Below are 27,558 nucleotides of genomic sequence, written 5' to 3' on the forward strand. Positions count from 1 at the left end.
TGAAATCTGATATAAATACTGAAGAAAAGGAAATAAGATCGATAAATTACAATAAAAAAATAAATGAAACGTATAAATGTGATTGCTGCGTTTGTGGTAATAACAGTACTTCTCCTAGAATATCGACTACAGTCGGATCTCGTCCGTTGTTGAAATTTGTGAATACGAAAGATCCGAACATGGATCAAAATATGCAAGATGAAAGATCAAGTTACAGAACATTGAAATCTAATATTACAGACAAATTACGAACTTGCAATATCTGTGCTCCGAACGTTTCCAAATTCAGTAAATTAGTTTGCGATCAAGAAATGTGCACTTGTTCGACATCTAGTAGCAAAAGTAAAGTTGGTATGAATTCGAAAAGAAAATACAAATCGGAGAAAAAAGATCAATCTTGTTTGGCGAAGATACCAAAGCGTAAAATACGTAGCAAGGAAAGAAAAAATGACGGTGAAATGGAATCAATTACGTGTCAAGGTAAATGCGTGAAATGTGAGGAGGACAAAATAAAAGAAAGGAAATACCGCAAAGACCTAGACGACAGTCCTCCGAATTGTATTTGTACGAAAATAGAAAGAACCGATAGCGGACGATTATGGAGACGAGAAATTTGTGGCTGTGATGATTATGATTTGCCGCCTACTATAACGATCGAAAAATAATAGGATAATAGCCAAGACTATCTCGGCAGATTGTACACTTCGTTAACTATGATATAACAAGGGGAGATCATATTCAATGAACCGCACGTTATAGGGAACAACGATGGGAAAGGAAAAAAATAATATGATCTTTCAAAAAGGAATTATACTGATTCATTCGACGTTAGAATCCCAATAATAAAAGTATTCTATTTGAAGACGTAAAGGAAAGAAAAGTAAAGAAGACAGAGAAAGAAAAGAAAAGAAATGAAAAGGAAGAGAAGTGTCTAAAAGGATAAGACGAAGAATACCCAAAAAAGGCTCATAAAGTTAGTTACTATGAAATTATAAAAAGAAGTCAAACTAGAAAAAGAAGAAGAACAGTATAAATAATAATAATGATATATTACACGTCAAGCACGTGCATATCCTTTAAAGATTTATATTCAGGGCTCGAAGAAAATCTATGTATTTCCTATAAAAAGAGTGAAATTCTCAACAAGAAGAACACCGAAGCAAAGATAGATGACGTACATAAAATAGACAGATTGTTCTCTTCTATTTTCCTCCTTTTGCGATAAGGAGTAAGATGATATCTTCGACTCACCGAACGTTCGCCAAAGTATGTCTGCGGGATCGCAGATTGTGGTAACCCCTTAGCTCGCCGATACTCCCCTGCTCGGCCTGCATTCTGGCCTGCGCCGTAGCGGCAGCACTGGCAATCACGTGGTGTTGGTGCCCTGGAGCACCCGCTGTTGTGACGCTCCTGCGAGAACGCCAACCCGTTCTGCTACCACTTCCGCCGCCACTCGGCGTTGGTGATTTCTTCTGGTATGGCCTGTAAAATGAACTGTCACGAAAAAAGGAAGAAGAACAAGAAAGGAAGGAAACCTTTTTATTGATCCCATTCGTGTCGATTTTCTGACTACCCAATTTTCAAAATAATTCAAAGGAGGAGAGCCGTCCTTGTTGAAATTGTTTTTATTTGCTTTTTTTTTCTCCTTTTGATAGAATCATCGTCAAAAAATTCAATTACGTGTTACGTCTAATGAAATCGATCTAATGAAGAATTTGTATCGATTATCTGTCATGTTCTTTTTTTTTATTTTTTTTTTTATTTCCTTTATTTATACCTATTCGAACAATTGTCCAAAAATTAATTGTTATTATTAAATTTTTTGTAAACTCATGTCTTACAACGGTATCGATTTGTTGAAAAATTCACACTGCTCGATGCTTTCCTTCGTTGAAACACATCCGCAATGAAAAGAACAATTTAACGATTTTTTGCGCAATGACTGAGAGAAATGGTACAACTTTTGCCTTCCACTAGTGTTAACTTTACATCCACGAAATGGCGAATGGTCGATCTGAAAGCTCGTTATCTGCAAGGCTAACGTTTAGAGCTAGCTCTACTCATGAATAACGCCTAGACTCAATAAAACGATGTAATGTGACGTTAGATACTCTCTCTCTCTCTCTCGCTCTCTTTCTCTCCCACGTTCTTGTTTATTTCTGTTAGTACTCCCGTAGGAAAAGATGTTGTAATTACATCAAAGAAAATATCTTTCGAAACTAGAAATATCCAGCACAGTGCCTACTACAAATAATAAATAAACGTTGCCTACTATTCTCTCTCTCTATCTCTCTCTCTCTCTCTCTGTTATAGTAGAAATTGTATTTCCGTTTTACGAATACTTCTCTCCATCTGCGAGTATACTAGTATTACCTTCCAAACAAATTCAACTATACAAGATGGAATCATATCATATTTTTATTTACATCGAATAAAACGTTGAATCGAGAAATATTTTCTACTTTGCAGAAATTTGATCTGCCTTTTCTCTCTCTCTCTCTCTATTTCTCTCATCTCCTCTTTTTGAGTCGTTCAACAAAGTCTTATACGAAAAATAACATTGATCCTGTATGTCTATGAAAAAAGAAAAAGAAAATATACAACTTATGTATATATGTTCCAAATAAAAGTGGAACTAAAAAGACGGGATATAATATATCGAAAGACAAATTTTTCCCTGCTTGTTTAACTGGGAAGTACTTTTAGGTCTATACTACTCGATCCCTTTCATTTGAATATGTTATTAATAACGTAATTTATTTTTAAATCAAAATTTCTCTTCTTTTCTTCTTCGACATTAATAACTAATTCTATAATAATAATAATTGATAGAAGATCAATTTTTATTCATTTATTTTCTCAATTTATATGATCTAATTTACTTTGATCTTATGCTTCTCTTTGTGTCTTAATGCTGATGCATATCATGTATGTAATAATTAAAACACGTGTCAGAAGTTCACAAAGACGTTGATCAAACGCTTCTTGAGCATAAAGAACTTATGAATATGTATATTTCTTGAAAATAATATTAACGTTAAACAAATCTCATGTAATGGTTTATGATGTATTATTATATACAAAAAATAAGTTCAATCAAAATACGTTGAAAATCACACGTATAATTAGGACAATATTGTATGGATACTTCGTGGAACGTAAAATTTTCAATTATTTGAACGGTTCATAAAAGCCCAGCGAATATCGATCATCGATATTATCGATATTTTCCTATGATTTTCATCGTAAAATATTTTTCTCAATTACGAGAGTTCGTAGCAATTACGTGTACAATACTCTTGAAATGCTTTTGGAAAAATGGATATTATGCATTTTACGTATAAATGATGGAGTTATGAATTTACCTATTAAATGTAAGCGAATTTTCAAATTACCATTCGAGAATGAATTCAATAGATATATGTAAATCTGTAATAGATCAATTTATCGATCACGAAATTTTAATCTTAAATATTCCTATAAACAATCTCGATATTCATCTACGCATAAATGAATAATGTAAATAACACACAAGTCAATAAGCATAATCAAGGTACATAGCTATTTATGGCATTCTATTCGGCGTAACGGAACAAATAGAAACTGCAAATAGAATATTTATTAGACTGCATAATTTCAAGTAAATTTAATTAAATACATTAGCGAAATCGATCAGAAATTACAGTTAGTTATCATATTTATAAAAGCTACTTTTCCACTAATTTTATATTGTAATTACGAATTTTACCGTATTTTAATAAATAAAGGAAACAAACGGATAATATTTCAATATTTCAATGCGTTGTTCACAATTGGATTATCGATTTATTTTCACATTTATTCATCAACGTTTTATGGATTGCTTTAAATTAATAACAGCTTTATAAACACAATCACTATTAAAAACACGAATGAAAAAAAAGTATAATACATAAAAAAAAAGTAAAAAGAAAGAAAAACAAAATAAATGCAACAACGGTGGGTTACAAGCTCTTACAATAAATCAACAAACCTTCCAGTCCAATCTAATTTAGAAGCTTCGCATAGCTTCGATGCTAACGTAATCAGAAGTACTATAAAATAGAAGACAAATTGTAGTGACGGGTAACGCTACACTGATTACACACGTTAAACTCGCTAAAATAAAAGACATATCTTATCCTCCATAAAAGCCGTCAGTCAGTTAATTGGTTTTAATTTGTTTTTATTTAACGGTAAAGCTTCTATTGAACGAACAACTAAATTACATAGCTGACATTACTTACGTAAAACAAATACGCGCAATGGAAAAACTTTCGCTACTACTCAGCTGGTAAATTTCATGCTTCTGCGTCAATAAAATTTTATGGGAATCCATAAAAACGGTAATCCTGTATTTCTACAAATAACAACGAACACTGTCGATTGGATTTGTCTTGTTGATATAAACATCATAAAATTATCGATACGTATAAACAACAACCAAGTCTAAACAACCAGAATCTATTTTATCACGAATATATGATCGTATTTATGTACATTATCAAAAGTCATATAGCGAACCTATTATATATTTGATCATGTGAAAAAGAAACCTCTCATAAAACTTTCTTCTATACTTCTTATATTTCATATCCTTTTTAAATCTCTATCCGATGCTATAACAAGTTAAAATAGCTTGTGCTTACGAAAGTTCTAGAAAAGAGATACACTAAGAAAGAAAGAGAGAGAAGAGAAAGAAAGAGTTGGCATGAAAGTACTTTGACTGAAACGAAAGACACAATGACGAATACATACTAAGAGAATAAACTAAGAAGAAACATAACTTTTTGTATAAAACCCGATAAGAAACTTATTTTTCTTTAAACTTACGACCTTTAAAAAAAAAAAAAAAAAGTAAAATAAACGATGCCGCACATAATTAAAATTAATATCCAACTTGGCCAGAAAATCGTCTGACCTTTTTTTGGAATTAATTCTATGACGGCTAAGTCGTCGAGATTTTGATATTGACCTTATTTACAAAACCGTGATGATCATCAAGCTTAAACGTAATTTCAAAGATAACGAAGTATAACGCGAGATGTCTAATGGCGAGTTTAAATCAAAGTTTAAAGCCAAAGATGAAAAATGGAACCTGCTAAAACCGACGACGTGAAATAAAAAGAGAAGGATATATAAAGAAAGTAGAAGCTATTTTGAAAAACATTAAAAATTACATATTTCAAAGTTGAGATAGAGTAGCCAACGAAAGCGTTGCTTTTACGGTTTAAACTAGATTTTCTACTAACTATGTATACAAATGAATACTTCGTGCTCTACAAGATGAGAGATGCTTCGATCAAGGAAAAAGATGTTATTTCTTTCAACTCTACTCATACATAGTCTATATAACCACTATTTATATTACATTGCTGATGAAACATCCATTAGAATAACGCTATTATTACGAATGTGATCTTATGTAATGTTTAATTTTTCTTTTATTTTATTTTTTTCACTCTCCTCTCCTCTCTCTCTCTCTCTCTCTCTCTCTCTCTCATCCTCTTCGCTCTACGAGCAACCACCTGTTATTTCCACCATACTTTTATAAGAAAAAAAGTATAAAAAAATGAATTCCTCCCTTGCCTCCTTCTTTTTTTTAAACAAAATAAATTTGATTTTCTCGGTTATATATAATTAAATAACACTAGACATTCAAAGACTTCAATTTCGTGATTAAACAAAAGTAATGTATTTTTCATAGCTCGAAGAATGTACGTGATTAAGTACTTAAATATGTATATATGTATATATGTATATTTTTCCTCTTTTCACAAAATGAAAGATTTAATTTTATCTCAATGTTGACTGTATATCCAAAAGACATTAAAATAATAGTCTCCGAGAACGTAGCGTTAAATCTAGACTTCGCACTATTATCATGCTAATGTTTGTATTTATATAAATACTTATATATGTACATATGTATATATGTGTTTTATAATATATACTTTTGTGCGTATAAAAGCTCAAGCCACGTGCCTCAACCCTCCAATGACTAAAATATTTCTGTCCTAAGTTGCAATGAGTTTCTATTTTTCATGAAAGTATTTATTTATTTCCACAATAATAATGCGAATGCCACAACATTTCCTACTTACAATTAAGGTAAGCATTGCGTTCGTAAAAAGTTGTCCATACTTTTTGATAAAACTGACGAAAGTACGGAATAAATGATTAATCAAAATTTTATTCATCATTGATAAAGGTTTTCATCGTGTCTAGACAAATATTACATATACAGTATTCGTACCTCTATTATCAATTTAAAACAATCAATATTTTTTGTTATGCAATATTTAAAAAGTCTTATACATTAAACTAGAACTATTAAACTTTTAAATGATTGCAAAAGAACATTTTATTCTGAGAAAAGTAAAATTTGACATAACTGATAAGAACATTAATACCACAACATATGCCAAATCGTTTCAAAAGGATTATAAGATGCAAACGAGTACCAAAAAAGTACTAATAACAAAAAATAATAATTGTATTTTTATTATAATTATAAATATATTTTTCAGAGTAACAATAAAATCTAATAATAAAGTATTCTATTGCAATAAAATAAACATATCATATGTATAGTATAGGCATGTATAGAAATGAAATTAAAAATTGACAATAGGAGTACGAATACTCCAGTAATTCACTTTGTATATGTAATATATTTAATTAGAATATAGAGTATGCACTTACTTTTATAATATCTGTATGAAAACTCCGTAAAATTGCTAACCTTATTCCCAATGAATCGCTACGAACGTTGCCTCTATCATCGTTCAAACGTTACTGAGTTGTTTTGTAAACATTCGGTTACTTTTCATACGTTACTTCTTCGAATTATTGATAATAAAACATTTTTCTTAAAAGGTCAGACCGTTTGTATACATGTAGTAAGAATGTTAATAGGTCAATGTTTTCATCATTATTAAAGTGTGTTTCTCGTCGGGTAATGAATTTTCAAAATGATCTCATCGGAGAAAGAAATTTTAATATTTCAGATACATGTGTGTGTGTGTGTGTGTGTGTGTGTGTTGTGTCTGTGTTAAATACAAAATTTTATTAATGAAATAAGCATATGTATAGTACGATCATTAAAATGTTAATATAGAATTTAAAAAATAGAATTTTAATATTTTAGACATGCATGTATATATTATATGTGTCAGCATTAAATTGTAATCTTCAGTTAAATAGTAAAAATTCTAGATCTTATAACCTAGATACATATATCATTAAGCGCAGTATTGCCAAGTTCCTATTAATAATTTATATTGGTAAAGTTTGACTACCAATGATAACGAAAACGAGACAGATCGCACGAACATAAGAGAGAGAGAGAGAGAGAGAGAAAGCATCTGATTTCAACAGTTGAAGCTCATTTCATCGTTCATTCCTGGCGATAACTATATTAGCACAAAACCGATGTCCGTTCGCCATTAACGTCTGCTCGTTGCGATCTGGAAGAGGAATCTTCCAATCAGAAACTAAACAAGCAATATCGAACCAAAGCTATTTCCTACAAAGCCGACGTGATCCTATAAGCATCAATATATTTTCCTCAATATATATATATGTTTATATTCACTTTATTGAACGTACCATTAACTAGGATTATTATAATATCGTTGAGCCATAGAAAGACAGAGAAATAAAGAGGGGGAGAGAGAGAGAGAGAAAGAAAGAGAGAGAGAGAGTTAACACTCGATGAAAGGAAGTTACCAGCTCAAATATCTCGTTATACTTTATGTATATTTCAATAGCGTATTTGTTGAAAGAATTTCAAGAGAGAAAGAGAGAGAGAGAGAAGAAAATTAATTTTCAATATTTCAGATTATCTTGGAAATGGCAGTTAATCAATAGAAATATTAATTTAGAACAAATAACACGATTAATGCTAATGATAACCGTAGAATTGTTCATTCGTCTAAAGATTTCGATCAAGCAGTAAGCTTACTTCTAACGCAACTTCCATGCAATTACCAAGCCCTTATAAGACCCACGCATGCAATCGCGCCTTTAACAAATGTGTTACTAGCCCTTGATGTAGCTCCGGCAATATCCTGACATAAATTAACGTGGAATAAGAGTGTAGATTTGCCAGATTTCTTGGACACATAAATTAGATATTTTATCGAGCGATCTATCCTCTTCTTTCTTACATAAAGATGATGTCACTCGTCCGAAGCTCTCATTCAAACAAATTTCCGAAGCTACGAAAGAAGATAAGTGAGTCGATTTTTCAAAGAACCGAGATACTATCGTATACTATAGAACATCGTAGTTTTACGAGCCTTGCCAAGTTCTCCAATGACGCTATATATTATGTATAATTTTCGTTTACTTTAGGATACGTTCTAACTTCAGCTATATATATATCAAGGGTTTCATTTTGATCTCGTCGAACGGTGTTAGCATATTTTATGACTAAAATTAAGAAAACATAATATTTTATTCAAATAGAATCTTAAATATTTGGTAATAACAACAAATTTTAAATCCTATTTTTATATAACATTGTTTCTTATTTTTTAATTATAGAATATGTTAATACATTTCGACAAAATAAAAGTGAAACACCCTGTATGTGGTATGGTTCATCTATCTTTCCCTTCTATTCGATCAAAACACGTCCCTTCTTATCTTTAAACCCTGCGATCCCTTTAGGCAATTCGACGCGGTCCGTTACTTTATCCATTTTCAACCATCTTTTGACCGCACAAGTAACTTCGAATGAAAGAGAAAGCATGCGAAAGCTTTCGATGCTTCTAGCAAGTTTATTGCTCGCAAAAAAAAAAGGAAAAAATGTTCTCATCCATGAAGAAAAGCCAATGCGAAAGATATTCGACTCGAACAATTTATTTGAAAAACGTTTTAAGAGAATGTGAGTTCTATTTTTATTTCTTTTTGTCAAATCGTTAAACGCATCGCCTGATTTCCGTCCATTTATTTCCGCATCGAGAAAAACATTCGTATATTTTTTAAAAAGACACGAAAAAAAAGAGATAGGAAAAAAGTTATCTTAGGGAATGGGTTCATCGATCTGAAAAGTTAACTACAGTAGTGCTATTTAAAAAACGTGACTCTATTAATTCGATATTAAAGGCTTTATTAAAATTTAACAAGAGAAGGAATTTAAGAGAAGGAAATTTAACAAGGGAAGACGTTGTAAAAGATGCCTTTTTCGATTAACAGCTCGTTATAAGAATTCAAAAGTTTTGAAAAGAATTTAATAACAACGCGTAAAAAAGCAAAAAAGTAATAAAACAAATCCGATCTTGGAAAACCATATAGAAACAATGTTAACAAGATAGATCATAGTTTTTAAAAGTAAAGAAATTTCTCGATCGCATCACTTTTTATCCAAACTTTCGAATTTGTCTTGAGATGTTTGAAATCGTCAGAATGAAATAAAAAGACAGGATAAGATAAGTTACGAGTGAAGAACGAACGAAACTGACCTAGTAGTAGTCAGGCAAGACTCAAAAAGTAAAATTTGACAGCAATGAACGAAGTTATCGATGCGGCAACTGTCTGAAAGTATGAAAGATTCGTAGGTGAAGTTCTCCTCGTGAGATCGAAAATTCGTGTAATCGTTGGAGTGACGGAATCTCTTTAAAAACGGATCAAATTTGATTGGTTTAATCTACACGTCGAACTTTTCAATTAATATGATTTTTCATATAAATACAATTGACAAGGACTCTCCTTTGGTAGCCAGAAAAAATTCATCATAAACATGAAGACAAGAATGAGAATGGGTTATTATAAAGAATAAAAAATTGATAGATAAATTTCGTGCACTGACCTTTCACGTGTATTGCGACCCTCCTCATCGTCCTCTTCTTCGATGTCGTGTAATCTTGGACTCAATCGGTGTTGCGTTCCACCTTCTCTTCCGAATTCTTCCTCTTCGGTTCGCAGCTCGCATTCCTTCTCCTCTTCATCATCGAAATCGTCGAGATCTTCATCAAGTTCACCAAGAGGTGCACGGTCTTTCGAATCCACCGTGGAAGTCGTTTGTTTCTGTTGAATTTTTTGTTGATCCTGAGCTTTTTGTTGCTGGGAAGATTTCTTCTCGTCGGAGTCCTGTCGCTGATATTGCAATTGCTGTTGTTTCTGCTGATGTTGTTGGTACTGATGTTGATGCTGCTGATGCTGATGGTGATATTGTTGGTGATGTTTCAGCGACAAGACGACGACGTCTTTCTTGGGCCGGGGGGTGGCCCCCGAGACAGAACCGCCACCCCCACCCCCGCCGCCGCCGGCGCACGGCAGGCAGCAAGACCACGTGCCCCCCACCTCGACACCCTAGCACCACTCAGCGTCAAAACATTCAGGGCCGACTTTACCAAGCTTGCTCTCCTCGTTCCGTTGAGGGTTAACGTCTTCCAAATCTTTCTCTCTCTCTTTCTCTCTCTCTCTCTCTCTCTCTCTTCCTCTATCTTTCTCTCACTGCAATCTTTCTTTTTTCTTTTTCTTTTTCCCTATTTTACCTTATCTGATTTACTGTAACATCAATTCCTTTTAGCGACGATCGCTGAATACGTTATTCGATATCGCAAGAAAGACACGCACTTTTATCCTCGAATCGTATTGGTTTCCCTTTTATTAGGCGTTCTCGTATTGTACGAATTACGTCTCCGCACGTTTCAAATGCAAAGGTAAGAAATCTAATCTATTCCCAAAGATATAATAAATTTGTGTCGACCAGGAAAAAAGGTGAGTCTATCGTATATCTTACCACTCTAAAATACTTAGGGCTTTAACTCGAATAGAAGTACGTTTCATAGACAATACTATTATGTACTCTTATTTCTTTTCGAAATTGTCTTTCCTTGATAATAAAAACTTCAAATATATATCTTCTTTGTGTCCTCGAAACGCGCTGCTCCTCTTCTGTGACTTCTCTTAAATTTAATTTCAATGTTCTCAATCTCTCTTAGAATATATCTCATTTCTAGTTAATGTCACTTTATAGATTGAAGAATGCATTCGGTGCGGTATATCGAACTTTATGAAAGAATACCGAAGGGTACTGCTGATTGAATAGTTTGATCGGTAAACTTCGAAAAAGCGTTCTAGTTTCTCCTCAAAGGTCTCTTTTTATTTTTCTCTTCTGCTACGAGCTCAAAGAGAGTGGCAGGGGAGGTGGAAAAAGGGGATAGGGACCTGGCTAATAATTTTTGGCCGTGAATTCACTTTACGAGTTCTATTATCTCCCACCAACTATACACGCTCTATTGCGTTGAACACACGAGATATAAGTCGACTGGTTCAACGTGAGTTTCCACCGCCTCTTTGTTAAACTCTCGATATCGCAAACTCGTCTCTCTCTATCTCTCTCTCTCTCTCTTTCTCTCTCATAGAAAGAGAGGAGGGAGACGGTGAAGTTTCAGGAAGGGGGGGTAGGAGGAAGCAAAAGTCGACGTGGGATTAAAATATGTTATGAAATTGACGGTTTACAGCCGCCTTGAATGTTAATATTTAATCATCTTCAGCTATCATTTAGACGGACAATTCACACAGCATCACTTTGACGCGAGAGGCCGCTTCGATATTATCGATATTTATCATCGATTACTTTGGATCAATTCTTCTTAGGCTTTTATATCGATCGTACGCGTCATATTTAATTCTCTCTCTCTCTCCCTCTCTCTGTTTCTCTCAATCTTCTTTTTCTTCTTCTTCTTCTTATATTGTTAATTTTCTTTTTCCTCTTTATTTTCTTTTTTTTTTCTAAATTTGTTCGATCTTTTACCTTTTAACGCACGCTCGATCGCAATAACGTTTCTTTCGGTGACAGAGTTCTCTCTATTTTTCTTATCTTTCTACGTGTTTTCTCGTTCCTCTCGCACAAATCTCTCCTCATTTTGATCACACTAATGCAGATTAATCCTTCATGGTACGTTCTGTGCACAAAAGCACCACCGAGTCTATCAAATAAAGTCAATTCTTCACTTGCTTCGATATTATTCACTTTTATCAGAGTCATCGTGCGTCATCACTACAACACATATCGCCTTGTTGTTGTTGTTGTTGTTGTTGTTGCTGTTGTAGCTTTTGTAGCTGTTGTTATTTTTGCTGTTCGACACAAGAGAGCACTTTAGCATGCGTATAAAAAACAAATAAAAAAGAAAAGGAAAAAAAAAAAAGAAAAAAAAAGAAAAAAGCAAGAAAAAAATACACTAGCTACGAGAAATTCGTGGTCATCGTTGTACGAGCTACTTCGTATTTGTCGAGCACCCGTTAGAGAGCATCGAATTCACTCTCGTACACTTTCGAACGACGCTGCAGTTTTCGATTAAATTCGAGCATCAAACTACTATAGAACGACGAGTCCGCACGCGTATCTCCCCTTTCCTTTTTTCTTAGTTTTCCCCATTCCTCGTGTAAAAGTCGACACTAACACGTTCTATAAAAACTACGAAAAATATTTGCTAACAAATTCGTGAAAATTGATTGATCACATTCGCGACGATTTCATACTAGATTTCTTAACATATTTTTTCCCTCTCCCTCTCCCTTTTTCCATAGATCTTATTATTATTTTTTTTATGAAACAAAGAAGTTATTTGGAATACGAATATCTTTGTCGATCGTAAAAAAAAGGAAAAAGTACGCATGCGTACTCGTTGAAAAAAAAAAAAAATATATATATATATATGTTGCTTCTTCCATTCTCGTTTTTTCTCTTTTATCTTTTTCTTTCGTATGACGTATTGATCATTAAAGCATGAATAAGAAAGGGAAATAGTATTTGTTTGAAAGAAAATTAATGATCAATTTATCGTTGAGGGGAAAAATATCGTTAATCAAAACATTTCTTTTTTTAACGATATAAACAACTTTTTGATCAAACGTTTCGATAAATTCCTATACTGAAAAATATGATTGTTCAAAGTTATATGAAAGTATTATCAATATAAATAATGATCTTTAAATAAATATTAGAACAAAAGATTATCAACGTTAAAAGAACATCACGAAAGTTTCTTTAACTTTGAACAGCAAATATATATTTCTAATATAAAGCTCCTTTCTAGAAATGTTCATTAATTCAATTTTCATTAATTAAAGTCTTTGAAACCTGGAAGGCACTCCTATACGAATATTTTATTAAAGATAATGGTAACTTCTTGGAAAAAGAAAAAAAGAAAAATAATTGATAAAAAAGATCATTATATAACGGGGTTATTAAATCTGTGGAATATGTCATAATTGTCATGTGATACGTAAGTGAAACATGTTAACAAGAAAATTGAAAACCCGCGATAGTTTCAATTAAACGCAGACATTATTGTTTTTGTAATATTAAGACGAATCGTTGTCTCATGTTTTAGGTATTGACATCAACGTTCTAAAGCACCTTTACTCGAAAATTTATTGCCATAAGAACATTAGTGAATACTCCTGAAATAATTATTATTCTCTTAAGAAACAACGAAATGATAGTAATTAATATTGAAGCTTTTACCGACCTTTAACCTTTCGACGCATCTAGTGTGAAATGAAGGAATGAAAAATGACGATGAGTAGTCAAAGAAAGTTTAAATATCGTGTAGGAATTGGAATGTGTTCGAACGAATGCCTCCAGAGAATTGGAATTAATGTTAACTCGAGGAATAAAAACAATTACTATCGATTAACGAAGAGCGTGTCTCTTGTGACCTTTCGGTTGCATCCACAGTACTCGAAATTTGTAATACGAGTTACATTCTGTTAGCGAACAATGGTTGAGAGAAAGAGAGAAAAAAGAATTATTAAAATAAAAAAGAAAAAGATTAAAAATATATAAAAAGAAATAGGAAAATAAAAACTTACGGAATATAATGAAAAAAAAAAATGGTCGACGTAATCAAGGGCAAACGTTGATTCTCCAAGAGTACGAGAATAGAATTTTTAATTTCACCGCAATCTATAGGAGAGATCTGATTAATCGGTTAAACGTAAATTACTTGGAAAAGTGCAAAACTGCTGCTGTGCCCCATTAGAAAATTTACTTCCTTCATTTAAATTGAAATTTACCAAGATTCTTTCCTATAATCTCGCTCTCTCTCTCTCTCTCTCTCTCGCAACGCTTTTTCAATTTTATTAATATAAAGAAGGAGAGAAGTTCTCGCAAGATGGAATTACACGAAGAAATTCGAGAGAAGCAAAGATCAAGCGTCAAAATAAAAATTTAAATAAACGAAAAAGAATGAAGAAAAAAGTTTCGTTATTAAACATTTCTTTATTTTTATTATGTCTTTTTTTTTTGTTTGTTAAAGATTAAACGATTTAAAAATATCAGAGATCTATAATTTAAACCGATAAAAATATTTTCCTTAGATAAAATTGACACTCTTACATATAATTCCACTCTTACAATAAATTTGTATTTACGCACGAATTACGAACGAGATAGAGGAAAAGAGAGGAAGAAAGAAAAAATATTAGTTCGCGATTGAATAAGCTTTCCTCATGAGATAAAAAAAATTGATGCTTAAATCGAATCGAAAAAGCAGTATCCTCTTAACCCAAGGGTATTCCTATTTTCCTTAAAATTCGATTAAAGACTTCCGCGTATCGAGTAAATAGGAAATTAGATCATCTCGTTAGTCACCTGTCCCTCTTTTTCAACCGAAGAGGAAGAGGATGATAAGAGCTAGCTGATTCTTCGAAGACAAAGTGTTATTGAAAATTTCGTTATGATACACTTTTCGTGAGATCATTTATCTTAAAGTAATCATATATTACATAAAGAGTGAGAATAAAAAAGAGAGAGAGAGAGAGAGAGAGATAAAGACAGACTAAATCAATTAAACTCGTAGTTGTCGCTTAGGTAGTGTCTAATATGATTAACATAAGATAAAAACTGAAAAAGGTTAATCGTAAAGTTATTTCCAAGGCAATTTCACGATAGGTATTACTCGACAAAACTACATCTAATGTAAGTAAGGAAGCTTTCATAGGTCGTACCTCTTGACGGGGGGATAAATACGTATTAGGAAGTTTCAAAACTAATCTGGAGACAGTAGACTATAAGCTCATTCTGTGTTGTTCCAATCTTATAATTAATTAAATATAGTTTGATTAAACCGCTTATCGTCGGCAAGTCATGAACTAACATTTTACCCTAAATGAATCACACTATTTATCGTATCGATTTTTCAACTCCTATCAATTCATTTTTCTCTCTTTTTATATCTAATTTAGTACAATTTTATGCACTTTTGTAAACTTTCTTGTTATACTTTAACAAATATTTAAGATTAATCGTACAGAATATCTACACGTACAATTTTTCTTTGATGAAAAGTGATTTGGAAAGATTGTTTATACGTTCGCCATTTTGCTTTAAAAACAATTAATAATTAATATTTTTTTTGTATATCTGAATATACGTAAAAAAAAAGATCGTTTCTTTTCATTTTAATACGAAGCTTTTTCATTTATCTTCAAAAAAATTCGCAAAGTTGAATACCATTTATGAGTCCAAGGGGTTGCGGTTATCCATTAAATGAACTAACTGTTAAATAGTTATAATATTTCGATTATTTCCAGATTGTCACTTTATTAACGATGCAGTTGCTATCATTAATTACAAAATGGTTTGAATGCTTGGCTCATGGCTTTCGTCATTGGTATAGATAACCCAGATGATCTCATCTGGATCACGTATATATGTATGAACGATGATCATCCATGGTCAAGATAACCGTGCCCTTAACTCTCTTCCCTCTCTTCACTTACGAACCCTAACTTATGCTGTTACAATGGCAGATGGTAATTAATAGCTTTATCCGTTAATAGTTCATCATAATACTTATAATATATAATTATCGATCGAAAACTACGCGCATTTACTTACTGCAACAAATTAATATTTTATAATTAATTTGTATTTTAATAAAAAAAAAAAAGCACGCATTGTTAGATTATATGACACCCTTTTAGTTTGCACTGTCAACAAAAAAAAATAAAAAGATAAAAAAAAACACGATTCACATATTGATGTAATGAATCGTGTGTCAAACGTTCTTTTTCTATTATCTATTTTTTATATTTAATTACTTACTCCTTAACGATCTAAATGGATCACTTTTCTCTCTTCCTCTTTGTTTGATTATATCAAAGACACACGTAATTAACACTTTGACGTTACTAATAAATTTTAATCGCTCACAGCACAAAAAAATGACGTGTTTTTGTAATATAAAAATAGAAAATTACTTTAATGATACGTATTTATAGATAAATCTTTATATAACACGATTTTTAGGTTCCTAAAAATGTGCCGTGTAATGCGAACTCATGTTAAACTAAACAAAGAATTATTACAAAAAATAATGTTGAATTTTTACTTCTATAACTAATTGTATGTTTATTAAAAAAGACGGATAAATAAATATTCGATCAATAATACGTGTTTTGTATTCATGTGCAAACCCGTATTTACCTATGCCCTACAATTAAACGACAATATACAAAAAAAAATTATAAAATATTAATTTTTTTCATAAAAATATATTTACGTATTAAAATACGAACATTTAATATCCCACGAATAAAATGAATTAAAAATTTGAATATCTCCAAATTTCGTATACAAATATACTACAATGAACCCGATCGAATGCAAAATAAAAAATGAGATGGTGCCTATATTTAAAAACTTTTATTACATCTCGTGTTCTATGGGGATTTTCTCGAATCTCAAAACGCATTAAAGTAAAACTGTATTATTGAAATATCGTGTTCTACGGGGATTTCTTACAACTCTCAAACCTTATTAGAACGAAACCGTGTTAAACGTGAGATTAATCGTATATTTTTTATTCCATTAAAAAAATATCTGTTTTTTCGAAAGTGTTCTCTTTAACTGTTTATAAACAAAGACAATTTTAACGCAGTACGAATTTAAAAAAAAATATTGCAATTGGGTGAAACGTTTCGATAATAACCGAAGAATTAACCATTTCGTCTTCTTCTTCTTCTTCTACACTCTCCATTTTCTCCTTCTTCTTTATCTTATTCTTAAGCTTTTCTTTTCGAAGCATCATCAAGTGGAAAGTATGTCCGTTCTAACGACGTGCTTTGAGTACTTGCGCGTTAGTGGCTTGACGATGAGCTACCCGAAAAGACGTAACTATCTCTTTCTTTCTATTTTTCTCGAATTGAATCGAACAATCGATTGATACGAGTTCAACAAAAAGAAAAATAAATAAAACGGGGAAAAATGTATTTTTTAATTTACGAAAATTGTAACATTGATAATTGTAAAAAATGTTGACCTCGTGATACATAACTATTTCTTTTTATTTATTTTCTATAAAGTTCAATCGAACAATTGATTGTGACGAGTACAAAAAGCAATATTATTTGAATACAAATTGTAATTTCTAATATAATTTCATGTAATAACTGTGACTTTATAAGATATGCTTTATATTTTTCTTTCTATTTCGCTCGAATTGAATCGAACAATCGATCGAAAGACGAGAACAAAAAGAAAATACAAAAAGTACTTTTATTATAAAAAAACAAATATCATTTCTGATAATAACTTATAAAAACTGTAACCTTATGCATGCAATTTTCCTAGCATCAAAGAAACCCAATGTTCCTTCTTATTATAAAGGTACAAGATGTTCGCTCTTTATAATCTACTTTATCGTTCCTTTTTTCATAGTATAATTGCTTTCGTTTCGTGATATAGCTCCCGGCAGCTTAAAATGGCAACAGAATTATCCAATAGTTCTCGAGTTCTATCTATCTTTTACGGGCTTAATCGATCGAAGAAAGTATCGATATTTCAGTAAAACGTAAGAATTATGAAAATTGTTATATATTTAGATGGATTTACATACGTCTCTCTATGTGAAATTAATTCGAATTGATCGTTACCTGTTTCATAAAAAATAATCTGATCGATCATTTAACTTCTGAAACGATTTATTAATCATCGATACGTTTAACTTATATCTTGCTTATTATTTCATCGACGAATGAAAAATGTTCGTTTAACGATAAAATATCTGAAGGGTATAACGCGTAATGTTACTTCCAGCTTTTTATATCGAACTTATATTTTTTTAGCTAAATTAATACCAACCTGGTCAGCATAAATTACAACGAGGAACTACATCCGGTCGACGGCTTATATTATGCTACTCTCAATACGCTAGAACTTTATATGTGTGTGTGTGTGTGTTTATATATATGTGTAGGTATATACACACAAATATGTCTACACATTCGCGAAACGTATTAAATTTAAATTCGAATCTAAATTCCAATAACATTTACGATACGGATTTTTCAATAGTAATGGAGAAAGAAACGAGGTTATTTCAATTTTTCAAAGACGATTTAAATAATCTTTTGTTATACCACGAATAATAGCGTTATTTTAAATATTATTCCATGCTCAAGCGAACATTTTATATTCACTAATTAATGATAACTCTTTAATATCAGTACGTATATGTATATGGGATAATATGCGGATAAAATTTATTCTAAAATAATCGGAGATATATTTTTAATCCGAGAAATAAAATGTTATACGAGAATGAAATTGAAATTTTTGACATTTATAATATAAATGCGTTGTCGGGTATTACGATATTAAAAAGTTTATGATCTAATACGACAAGGTAATCCTTGAATACTGAGAAAGTTTCTCAACCTTCGAATTTGAAGTAATAATTCTGTCCTATGATCAAATCGATCGACATTTTTAATATTTATTGATTATAGAAGTAAACGCATATCAAACTGACGAAAAAGGAATTTACCGATTTTGTTACATATATTTATAAAGTTTGATATTCGTGACATGTACCAAAGATAAATAAGTTATCGTTGGTCTACAACGTTGAAAAGAAAAATAGTTGAAAATGAATCGAACTATATACGACGGAGAAAAATTAATTTTTTGATACGTGTCGTTCAAATATAAAAAAGCAAAAAAAAATAGAGAGAGAGAGAGAGAGAGAGAGAAACAGATCGAAAAGACCAAATAACATTTTCAACGGTAGCGTTTCAATTATGATCCATCTCTTTCAAGTCACGTCGAATGATGGAGACTTCTCTTCGACAAAACACCCTATATATGATAGGTGTTCACACGAGAGATTGGTCGAATGTGGTGAGAGCAAAAATTAAATTGCCGGTCATTCATCCTGACACAAATAGTTTCCTTCGTCAAAGAAAGTATACGCGATAGGTGTGATATCGTATTTTTATTAAAAAAACAAAAAAAACAAAAAAAAAACAAACACAATATAAAGTTAATTTTTTGTTGTCTATCTAAGTTCAATTAAATATGGTATCTAGGTAATTTATATAATAGTGATATATCGATCGTAGATCTTTCTTCTTGACGATAAAATCACTTATTACGAGATTATATAATTACTTACTTGAGTACGCAATATCGAAATACGTAAGTTGGGAGCAAACAATATAATCGCATGCAAATATCACTGATATTCGGGGTATCGAATAGCATATTTTAAATGATTCTACACGAATACGAGTAGATTAAAAATAAATGAGAATAGTAAAACGAAATCGAGACAGTAAGACGCGACCGTCGTTATTCTTCCCAAACTCTCCTTTTACCATTTCCCTTCGAGAAACTAAAGTTCCAAAGTTAAGTCAAACTACTCTCCGGAAATATCGTCATTGTCTTCGTCTTCGTCGTTATTTTACTTGTTGGTAGTCGTATGCGACCTCGGCGTTGAACTACCACTACCCTGGATGTCATCGTTGAATCTTAAAATAAAGTACTTTTTCTTAAGGAACATCGACGATAAGACACGTATCTTCGTGATTCTACGAGAAAAGAATTAACGCGATTGGCTAATCTAACGAAAATGTTGAATAAGATAGATTTGAAAATGATTCTAATTTTCGGGTATATCTCTGGAGATAATCTTAAATGTTATTTCGAAGACTTAAGCCTGAAAATAAAGTTTTCTTCAAACTAGATAATGCTTCGGTGAAGGATCGTTAAAACTATTAAAACGTCTGACACGTTGCTAAAATCTCAGCTTTGACATTTGCAAGAGAAACTGAAACTTGGCAACAAGTTCAAATCTCACGATATGTAACAAAAAACTTGTATTTAATAAAAGCGTTACGAAAGATGTCGAGTCCGTAATACTTGCAAGTAGTAAAACATGAAAAGAGTTTGACGAGAGAATCTGTCTGACCGGTCACGTTCCTTACCTACTTACTGAAACATTTTAACGCTCAAGAAGTATAGGGAATAAATTAGTTTAACTGAAGGGTTTACGACAGATAACGTAAACAACAGGTAGCGAACAATTTTACATAGGACTACACATGTAAATATTCTGGGATTCACACACGTATGTTATGAATATACATATATATATACGTCCCTGCATTAAAGCACTCTCGGTCGGACAAACAAACTCTGCCTCCTTTCGTACATATACGGTACGAACCGTTCTTTGTTTACACGATCGTTACAATCATACGGACGACCAACGCGAATTACCCCCATGACTTTCAACGTTTCTCATTTTTATTTGTATTCGTGAAGAATCGTCGCGTTAAATATTCCTGAGGGAGAATAGTAGCTCGCTCTCAATTTACGTTGAACGATAGTGGAAAAAAAAAGAAAAAAGAAAATTTTAAATTGACAGAAATATAGAGACAAAGAGAGACAGACACGCAAGGAAAAAGGCATAAAAATAATATATAAAAAAAAAAGGAAATAAAAAGAGAAAGAGATAAGCATCGATGATTACTTGTTCCAAGGAGATCAAAATCAAAAGAAGCGTATACAGCATCCGACGAAATATCTTTCACGCTACGATGTTTAGTCCTCGATAAATGAAAACATTTTTCCAAACACGATTATCGCACTCGCGTCGAAACGTTGACGCATAAATTAAACTAGATCGTCGTAAAAACGTCGCATGCGGCCGTCTCGTCCGACAAGCGAATAAGGTTTTCATGAATCTCGTCACTTTTTATCGAAGACTTTTTTTCTTCTTCTTCCGTTTCTTCTTCTCTTTCTTTTTCTTCTTCTTCTTCTTCTTCCTCGAGGATCTTTTCCCACGAGCGTACGAGTTTCTCAAAGTTTCGCATTTTCTCGTTGCACTCACGACGACGACGACGATGACGTGTCAATAACGAAAACGAAACGAAACACGAGAAGCCGCATAAACGACAAAACGTTTTTCCGGCATATCTATCTTTTTAATTTGTCTCTCATCACCGTTGACAATTACCACCAGTCAACAAAATTCCAAAACACGCACACATTATCTTCCTTTTTCTTTCTCTAATCATTATCTTATTTTTCGATTAATTCGATAAACCTTCGAAAGGAGATATATCACGGACAAAATATACGCGAACGAGTTAAGTCCACGAATATAAGAGAGAAAAAGAAAGAAAAAAAAAAAGAAAGAAAGAAAGAAAGAAAGAAGAAAAGAAAAAAGCTATACTTATAGCGTCTCCCTTACTTTTTTTCTTTCTTCCACGCGGGAAAACTATTTCTCTCCTTTCACTTTCCAACCACCGACGACGACGTCGACGTGAACGATGACATTTACGAGAACAACAACAACAACAACAACAACAACAACAACAACAACAACAACAACAATGACGGCGATGACGATGATGACGACGACGACGACAACGACGACGACGACGATAAGCAACTCGTACACCGTCGTATTGACGTTGACGACGGCCGAGACCCGACTAACGGAACGATTCTCTCCTCTCTCTCTCTACCACCGACGCTGTAGTAGCACAGTGTCGTAGCATTCGACGGAAAATCACTGAATTTTCCATCCTCCAGAAAGAGAAGTGAAGTAACCCTTGATAGGGGCCAATTTTATCCGTCACTGTCTTTTCTCTCACTTTTTTTCTCTCTCTCAATCTTCCTGTCTGTCTTTCTTTCTTTCTTTCTTTCTTTCTTTCTTTCTTTCCTATTTTAACATACCAACTATTACAAGCGTGAATGCGATGAGAGAAAAAGAAAGAGAATTACACGCATAGATAGAAGAGAAGAAAATACGAATGGAACGAAAGACAGAAAGGGTAGGAAAAAATTGCCGTTTCGTTATCGTTGCTTCTGCTGGTGCTGTTACTGCTACTACTGCTGTTACCACTGCCGTTGCTGTTGGCACTCTGCTAGTACACTATACTCCGTAACTTGGTCCACCAACCGGCGGCTCAGCAGCCCCGGCTGTTTTGCAAAAATTAGGTCAACCGTATACCTTCCCCTCCATCCTATCGTCTCCTCTCTCTCCCTCTTTCTCTTCCATCCTCGATCGTCTCCCTCCTTCTTCTCAACCCCACTCGTTCGTGCTTAACGCTCTCAATGCATCCTCTTCCCTTCTCGTATTCTCCTCCAATCTCTTCTCTTTTTATTTTTTTCTCTTTTTCCTTCGTGTGCGCGCGTTATCTTTGCATTCTTATCCTGTTTCCCTTATTCTTAAAGTCCGTTTCCCGTCATATCGAAATCCCATGAATGCCTATCGCCATCAACTTAAATATACTACGACGAATCTTCTCATCAATTTTTTCTTTATTTCCTTCTCTCCTCTATTTTCCATTCCCTGCTTCCATTGATTTCACTCTTATTATTTATTTTTTCTTTACTTCCCAGATTGTTTTTTAATATTTATATATTTTTTCTTTTTCAATTTATTTTAATTCAATCGAGCAACCTCATCGAAAATCGCAAATTTCTTCGCCGAGAAATTCATATCTCGCGTTTGAAAAATGAATTTAATTGAAGAAATTTCATAGACGGAGATATTTTTTTTTCGATGAAAGTAGGAAGAAAAAGGCTGATGTTATCCTATCATCTCGGGTCAATAAGTAGAATATAAAATATAATAAAAATAAAGGACCTTATTTAACAGTAATTGTAAATGTTATAACGATCGATCAATTTTCAATATTCTATTGAAAATTCTATACTCGATGTAATTGCTTTTATTTATTTGTTTATACAATAATAATTATAATTAAAAAATATCGTTTTATTATCTCTCATCATCTATAAAATGATTTAATTTATTATTTAAACTGAGGAACAAATTGATGATTATCATTCGGATATAACAAATTTTTTTTTCATCGTCTAACTAAAAAAAAAAGGAAAGGTCAAAAAAATAAGAGGACAAATAAAAAAAGGTGTTTCACAATTTTCAGTTGACAAATTTTCACTATACGCGTACTTGTTGCACATAGTGTAGAACGCAGTCCGTCAGCACTTCGCGACATTTCAAGAGAGTTTCCTTCCTAAGGTTTCCTCATTTTCTCTTGTTTTAATTCTCGTCTTTTAGAAGCTTTTTCTTTCTTTTTGTAAAGAACCTCTCTGCTTGTTTCGCACACGCGAGACTTTAAACTAACGCGACTCTGTAAGCTCGCTATTTTCTTTCGAAACCGTAAAGTCCGATTAAGTAAAGTTTCTAATTACAATCCCGAATAAGATTGTGAATTACCTATGTAGGATGGTATTATAAACGGTTTTATTTGTCCACTTTTATTTCTCATATTATTTTTTTTGTTGCTTCTAATATAATTGCAACGTCATTTCAATATAATTTCATCTCGGAGATTTGTTACTCCAACAAATCACACAACGTCCGTTCCTAATTACGAGATTAGATCTACGTTACTATTACTATTACTACTATTACTACTACTACTACTACTACTACTTCTACAGTTTCTACTACTACTACTTACTTATACAATTACTACTACTTCTACAGTTTTTAATCGTAATTTTCTACAATCTGTTATTGACGTAATTTAATTAAAAGAGTAAATCGATCGAGATTGCGAGAAAGAAATTTCGATGATAGAGATATAGGGAATGAATGATCTAATTAAAGCATCGTATATAACGGGTTGCTCGACACGTATAATTAACTTACATTAGTGTTAAATTTAAATCACAGACCAAACGAATTTAGAACGCATAATGTGATAATATACTGTCGTATTGAATAACGAGTTTTATTCGTTATAATGGGAGTACCAATTTATTACAATACAATTAACAAATTTATGGGATATAAAAGAAGTGTGTTTTGGTTGTGACGCAACAAGATTTTCCTTGAAATAGCATGGCTACGCCGTCGTGATTATAATATAAAAATAAACGTTGTTAAACGAGTTCTCCTTTGATGAATTTTTAACGAGTATATCGTGAACATTTATAATATACAGTTCCCATGGTACAGTTTGTTCGTTTGAACTTACATTAGTAAGATCTTGTCCGTTTCTTTTTTAGGATACTTTAGCGAACACGTATTCTTTTAAAAAGAATAGTAAACCGAGTCCCTAATACTAGGTAGGTATCCACTGGGAAAGGATGAAATTCGTTTTCTCTTTGTTTTTAGATTCCACTCTAACCCATTCTTTCTACGTGCTACTTTCTTCGTGAACTTTTTGCAATGGAAGTGAATTTCTTCATTATATTTAGCCTCTAATGTAAAATAGAGATCATAACGTGATAAAAATCTTTTAAATTCAATGATTTTTAATTAAAAAAAAAAACATACATTAATGTAAATGTTAATTTAAAAAATTGAGATAGAGATTTCCAAACAGGAAAATTAAAAATTGAAAATCTTCGTTAAAATGTCATAATGTAATAAATTGAATTATAAAAATAAAATTAGGAAAATTAGTACCAACGATACAATCAAAGATCACGATCTTTTGTAATAAATTTTCTATTGAAATAATATATAACATTGACTCCCTCGACGATTTGCCGATATCGATAAGCTCAATTCTCCTATCGACATTATAAACCGTATACGTAATATGAAAAATAAACCTTATTCGTTTATAATTCAACAACGAGGGAATAAGACATTGTTTTTTCCGTTTTTACCTCTAACGATGGAAAACATCAAGAAATAATATATAAAAATATCAACCCGTAATAAGAACAAGATCAATGTTTTTACTTTTCTTTTCCTTTAGGAAAGATAAACCAAAATTTATAGAAAAACGAAAGAAAATGTGTTTAGTAAGCGAATCGATACTTTTACACGAAATCCCATGGGGAATTGAAATCGAAAGAAAAACAAAAGTGAAGGGAGATTGAAACAGAGAGAAACAAGGAGAACCAGATAGACAGGCAGACAAACGAAGTAAGATAAAGAGAGGGAGAAATAAAATAAGAAAGATCAAAGGAGAAGTGAAAAAGAAAGGGGAAGAAATACAGAGAGAAAGAAAGAGAGAAAAAGTTAGAATAAAAATAAACAAAGAGAAATAGTTAGACAACGACCAATATAATCAAAAACATTTTAAATTAACATTCTCGTTAATTTAAAGTTAGCTGGTACGACGGCAATGTAGCTCAGGTGGATTAGAAAATAGACAATAATTTACTGATGTACGCGAATAACCATGTCTATTCTGTAAAGAGAAACTCTATTAGGGTTACGTGCTTCTGCATTAACCCGAAGAATTTTATATCGAGTAAACGTAAATTTGAATCACGTGATCGACGATGTACCTACTCCATGTAACAATCATTAAACGGAAGACATTTTCTATTCTTCCATAATAAATAGACTCGATAAAGTGATGGTAAAAAAAAAAAAAAGAAGCGCGAAAATAATTTATCAGTAGCCGACACGAAGGACCGCTGAGAAACGGATGAAAAATGTTCTTTTCCAAGGTAAAATTATGCGCGCGATAAATTAAGAAATATCTCATGTATACCCCCTATGTACTTTTACAGAATGTATATTAGTATAACTACATACATTAATAAATAAGAAAATTCTGATAAGACAGAGAAACGTAAAAAGGAAACGTGTACGGATATCCATACGTAAGCACTTATGTATAATATATGTAGATACATTTATATACGCTCTATGGTTTCGTTTTCTTGCAAGGAGACACACCAGTCCAATATATATTTATATTTCATGATCCGTTATTGAACACGCACGCAGAATATGTGTCCAGCACGTAAACGCAACTATACCACCCATTCGTGTATATAGAAGATCAATATAAAACGAACGTATTGTTCGAAAATTGGGTATCGTCTAGTACCTACGTATATACGTACATATACTTATATGTTGTGTAACCAACAACAAAGCCTTTATATATAGTCTCCACCTGTAACCTAGGATAAAGGATTATCGAAACACGAAATTGGATCGGTTTGTGTAATGTGGTTCAATATGATCAAGCTTCGTACCATATCACGAGATTACACACATTTACTAATACATAAATAATACAAATCATTTCGTCATCCATTCCGCTTTTATTAAAATCAATATATGTATATATACGTTAATAAAAAATCATCGATAGATATCCAATCATTATCGACTTTACAAACAATTTTGAAAAAGAGTCAAGAACATAGAATAGCGAGAAAAGAAGAGAGAGAGAGAGAGACGATAGAAACCGATTTTCCACTCCGTTCGTTCGTTCGTTCGTTCGTTCGTTCGTTCATTCGATCGATCTTCTACTCTACTTCCTCTCTCAAACTGGAATGATCGAATGGAAATGGAGCAACAAATTAAGGAGGATTAATTAGTCTAGTGCACCGGATGTTGACTTTACTCTCAGGGGCGATAGCAACGTCCTCTGCATACGCACGGATACCTCTAATTGTAGTACAAAGAGGAACCCAAGTATTTAAGCTCTTCCATATTGGAACTGGATAAAAACCAAGAATGTTTATCACCACGCATCGTTCCTGACAATGCTTTTCAAAAACGGACAATTTTTCTATTTATCAATCTTTATTTTCAACAAATACAATATTTTCCATCCAAAGTCAAAAAAATATAGAGACACGTTTTAAAAAAAAATAATAAGAATAATAATAATAATAATAATAAAGTGGAAGAATTCATCCAAGTAAAAGAAATTAAACAAAACAATAGCAAATAGATATAGCATCGAATAGAATAGAAAATACATACATAGATACATACACGCATCAACTACGTGTCATTTATATCATAACATTAATTTCGCCATTGTCCGCTAATGTCATTAAAAAAATCATCTATCATAGTTAAGAACTGAGAAAATGTTTAAATAATAATAATAGTAATTGTTATTATTATTATAAGATACATCTCGAGAATAAAAAAATATTCAATTAGTCTGCATCTAAACTTGAATTGGAATAAATGCAATAAGAAATTATGTATGTATATACATAATGTATAAAAATAAATATACACGTAAGACATTATCATTTTTACATTTGTACATCCATATGAAGTACAGACGACATATGTTTTCTTTCCCATGGAACTACTTGAATATTTGAATATTTGAATTTAGAGACGTACGAAAATAAATCTGTCGTCTAACCGAGATATATCTATCTTTTTTCTAAGATATTCTTCTTCCTTTCATTTAGTTATCTTTGATAAATAAACCATTACTTCTATCCTTTATTGTGAATGCTTCCATTACTCCATTATTAATAATACAAATATAAGCGACAAATTAATAAGACCTTACAGGGTCCCA

General features: G+C 32.1%; 1 protein-coding gene and 1 long non-coding RNA gene across 4 annotated transcripts in view; both read right to left on the minus strand.

The window, feature by feature from the left end:
* The window catches only part of LOC122519564 (cAMP-specific 3',5'-cyclic phosphodiesterase, isoforms N/G), a 328,446-nt gene that overhangs the window by 237,704 nt on the left and 63,184 nt on the right, over window positions 1–27,558 (minus strand). Inside the window, exons 1-2 of one of the 3 annotated variants that reach the window (XM_043639106.1) lie at window positions 9,836–10,312; window positions 1,252–1,482 (exon numbers count right to left, since the gene is read on the minus strand). The exons of the other annotated variants lie outside the window; for them this stretch is intronic. Coding sequence (XP_043495041.1) covers window positions 1,252–1,334 — 83 coding nt within the window. The 5' untranslated portion in view covers window positions 1,335–1,482; window positions 9,836–10,312. Of the gene's footprint in view, window positions 1–1,251; window positions 1,483–9,835; window positions 10,313–27,558 lie in introns of those variants that run through there. 3 annotated transcript variants of the gene reach the window in all.
* LOC122519566 lies at window positions 12,008–22,113 on the minus strand. The gene is made up of 2 exons (XR_006304316.1): window positions 21,519–22,113; window positions 12,008–12,111 (listed from the first exon to the last, which is right to left on the minus strand). It is a non-coding gene; the product is annotated as an uncharacterized LOC122519566 (long non-coding RNA).

This window comes from Polistes fuscatus, unplaced genomic scaffold, assembly GCF_010416935.1.
Source record: "Polistes fuscatus isolate 324 unplaced genomic scaffold, CU_Pfus_HIC Scaffold3, whole genome shotgun sequence".
Taxonomy (NCBI): domain Eukaryota; kingdom Metazoa; phylum Arthropoda; class Insecta; order Hymenoptera; family Vespidae; genus Polistes; species Polistes fuscatus.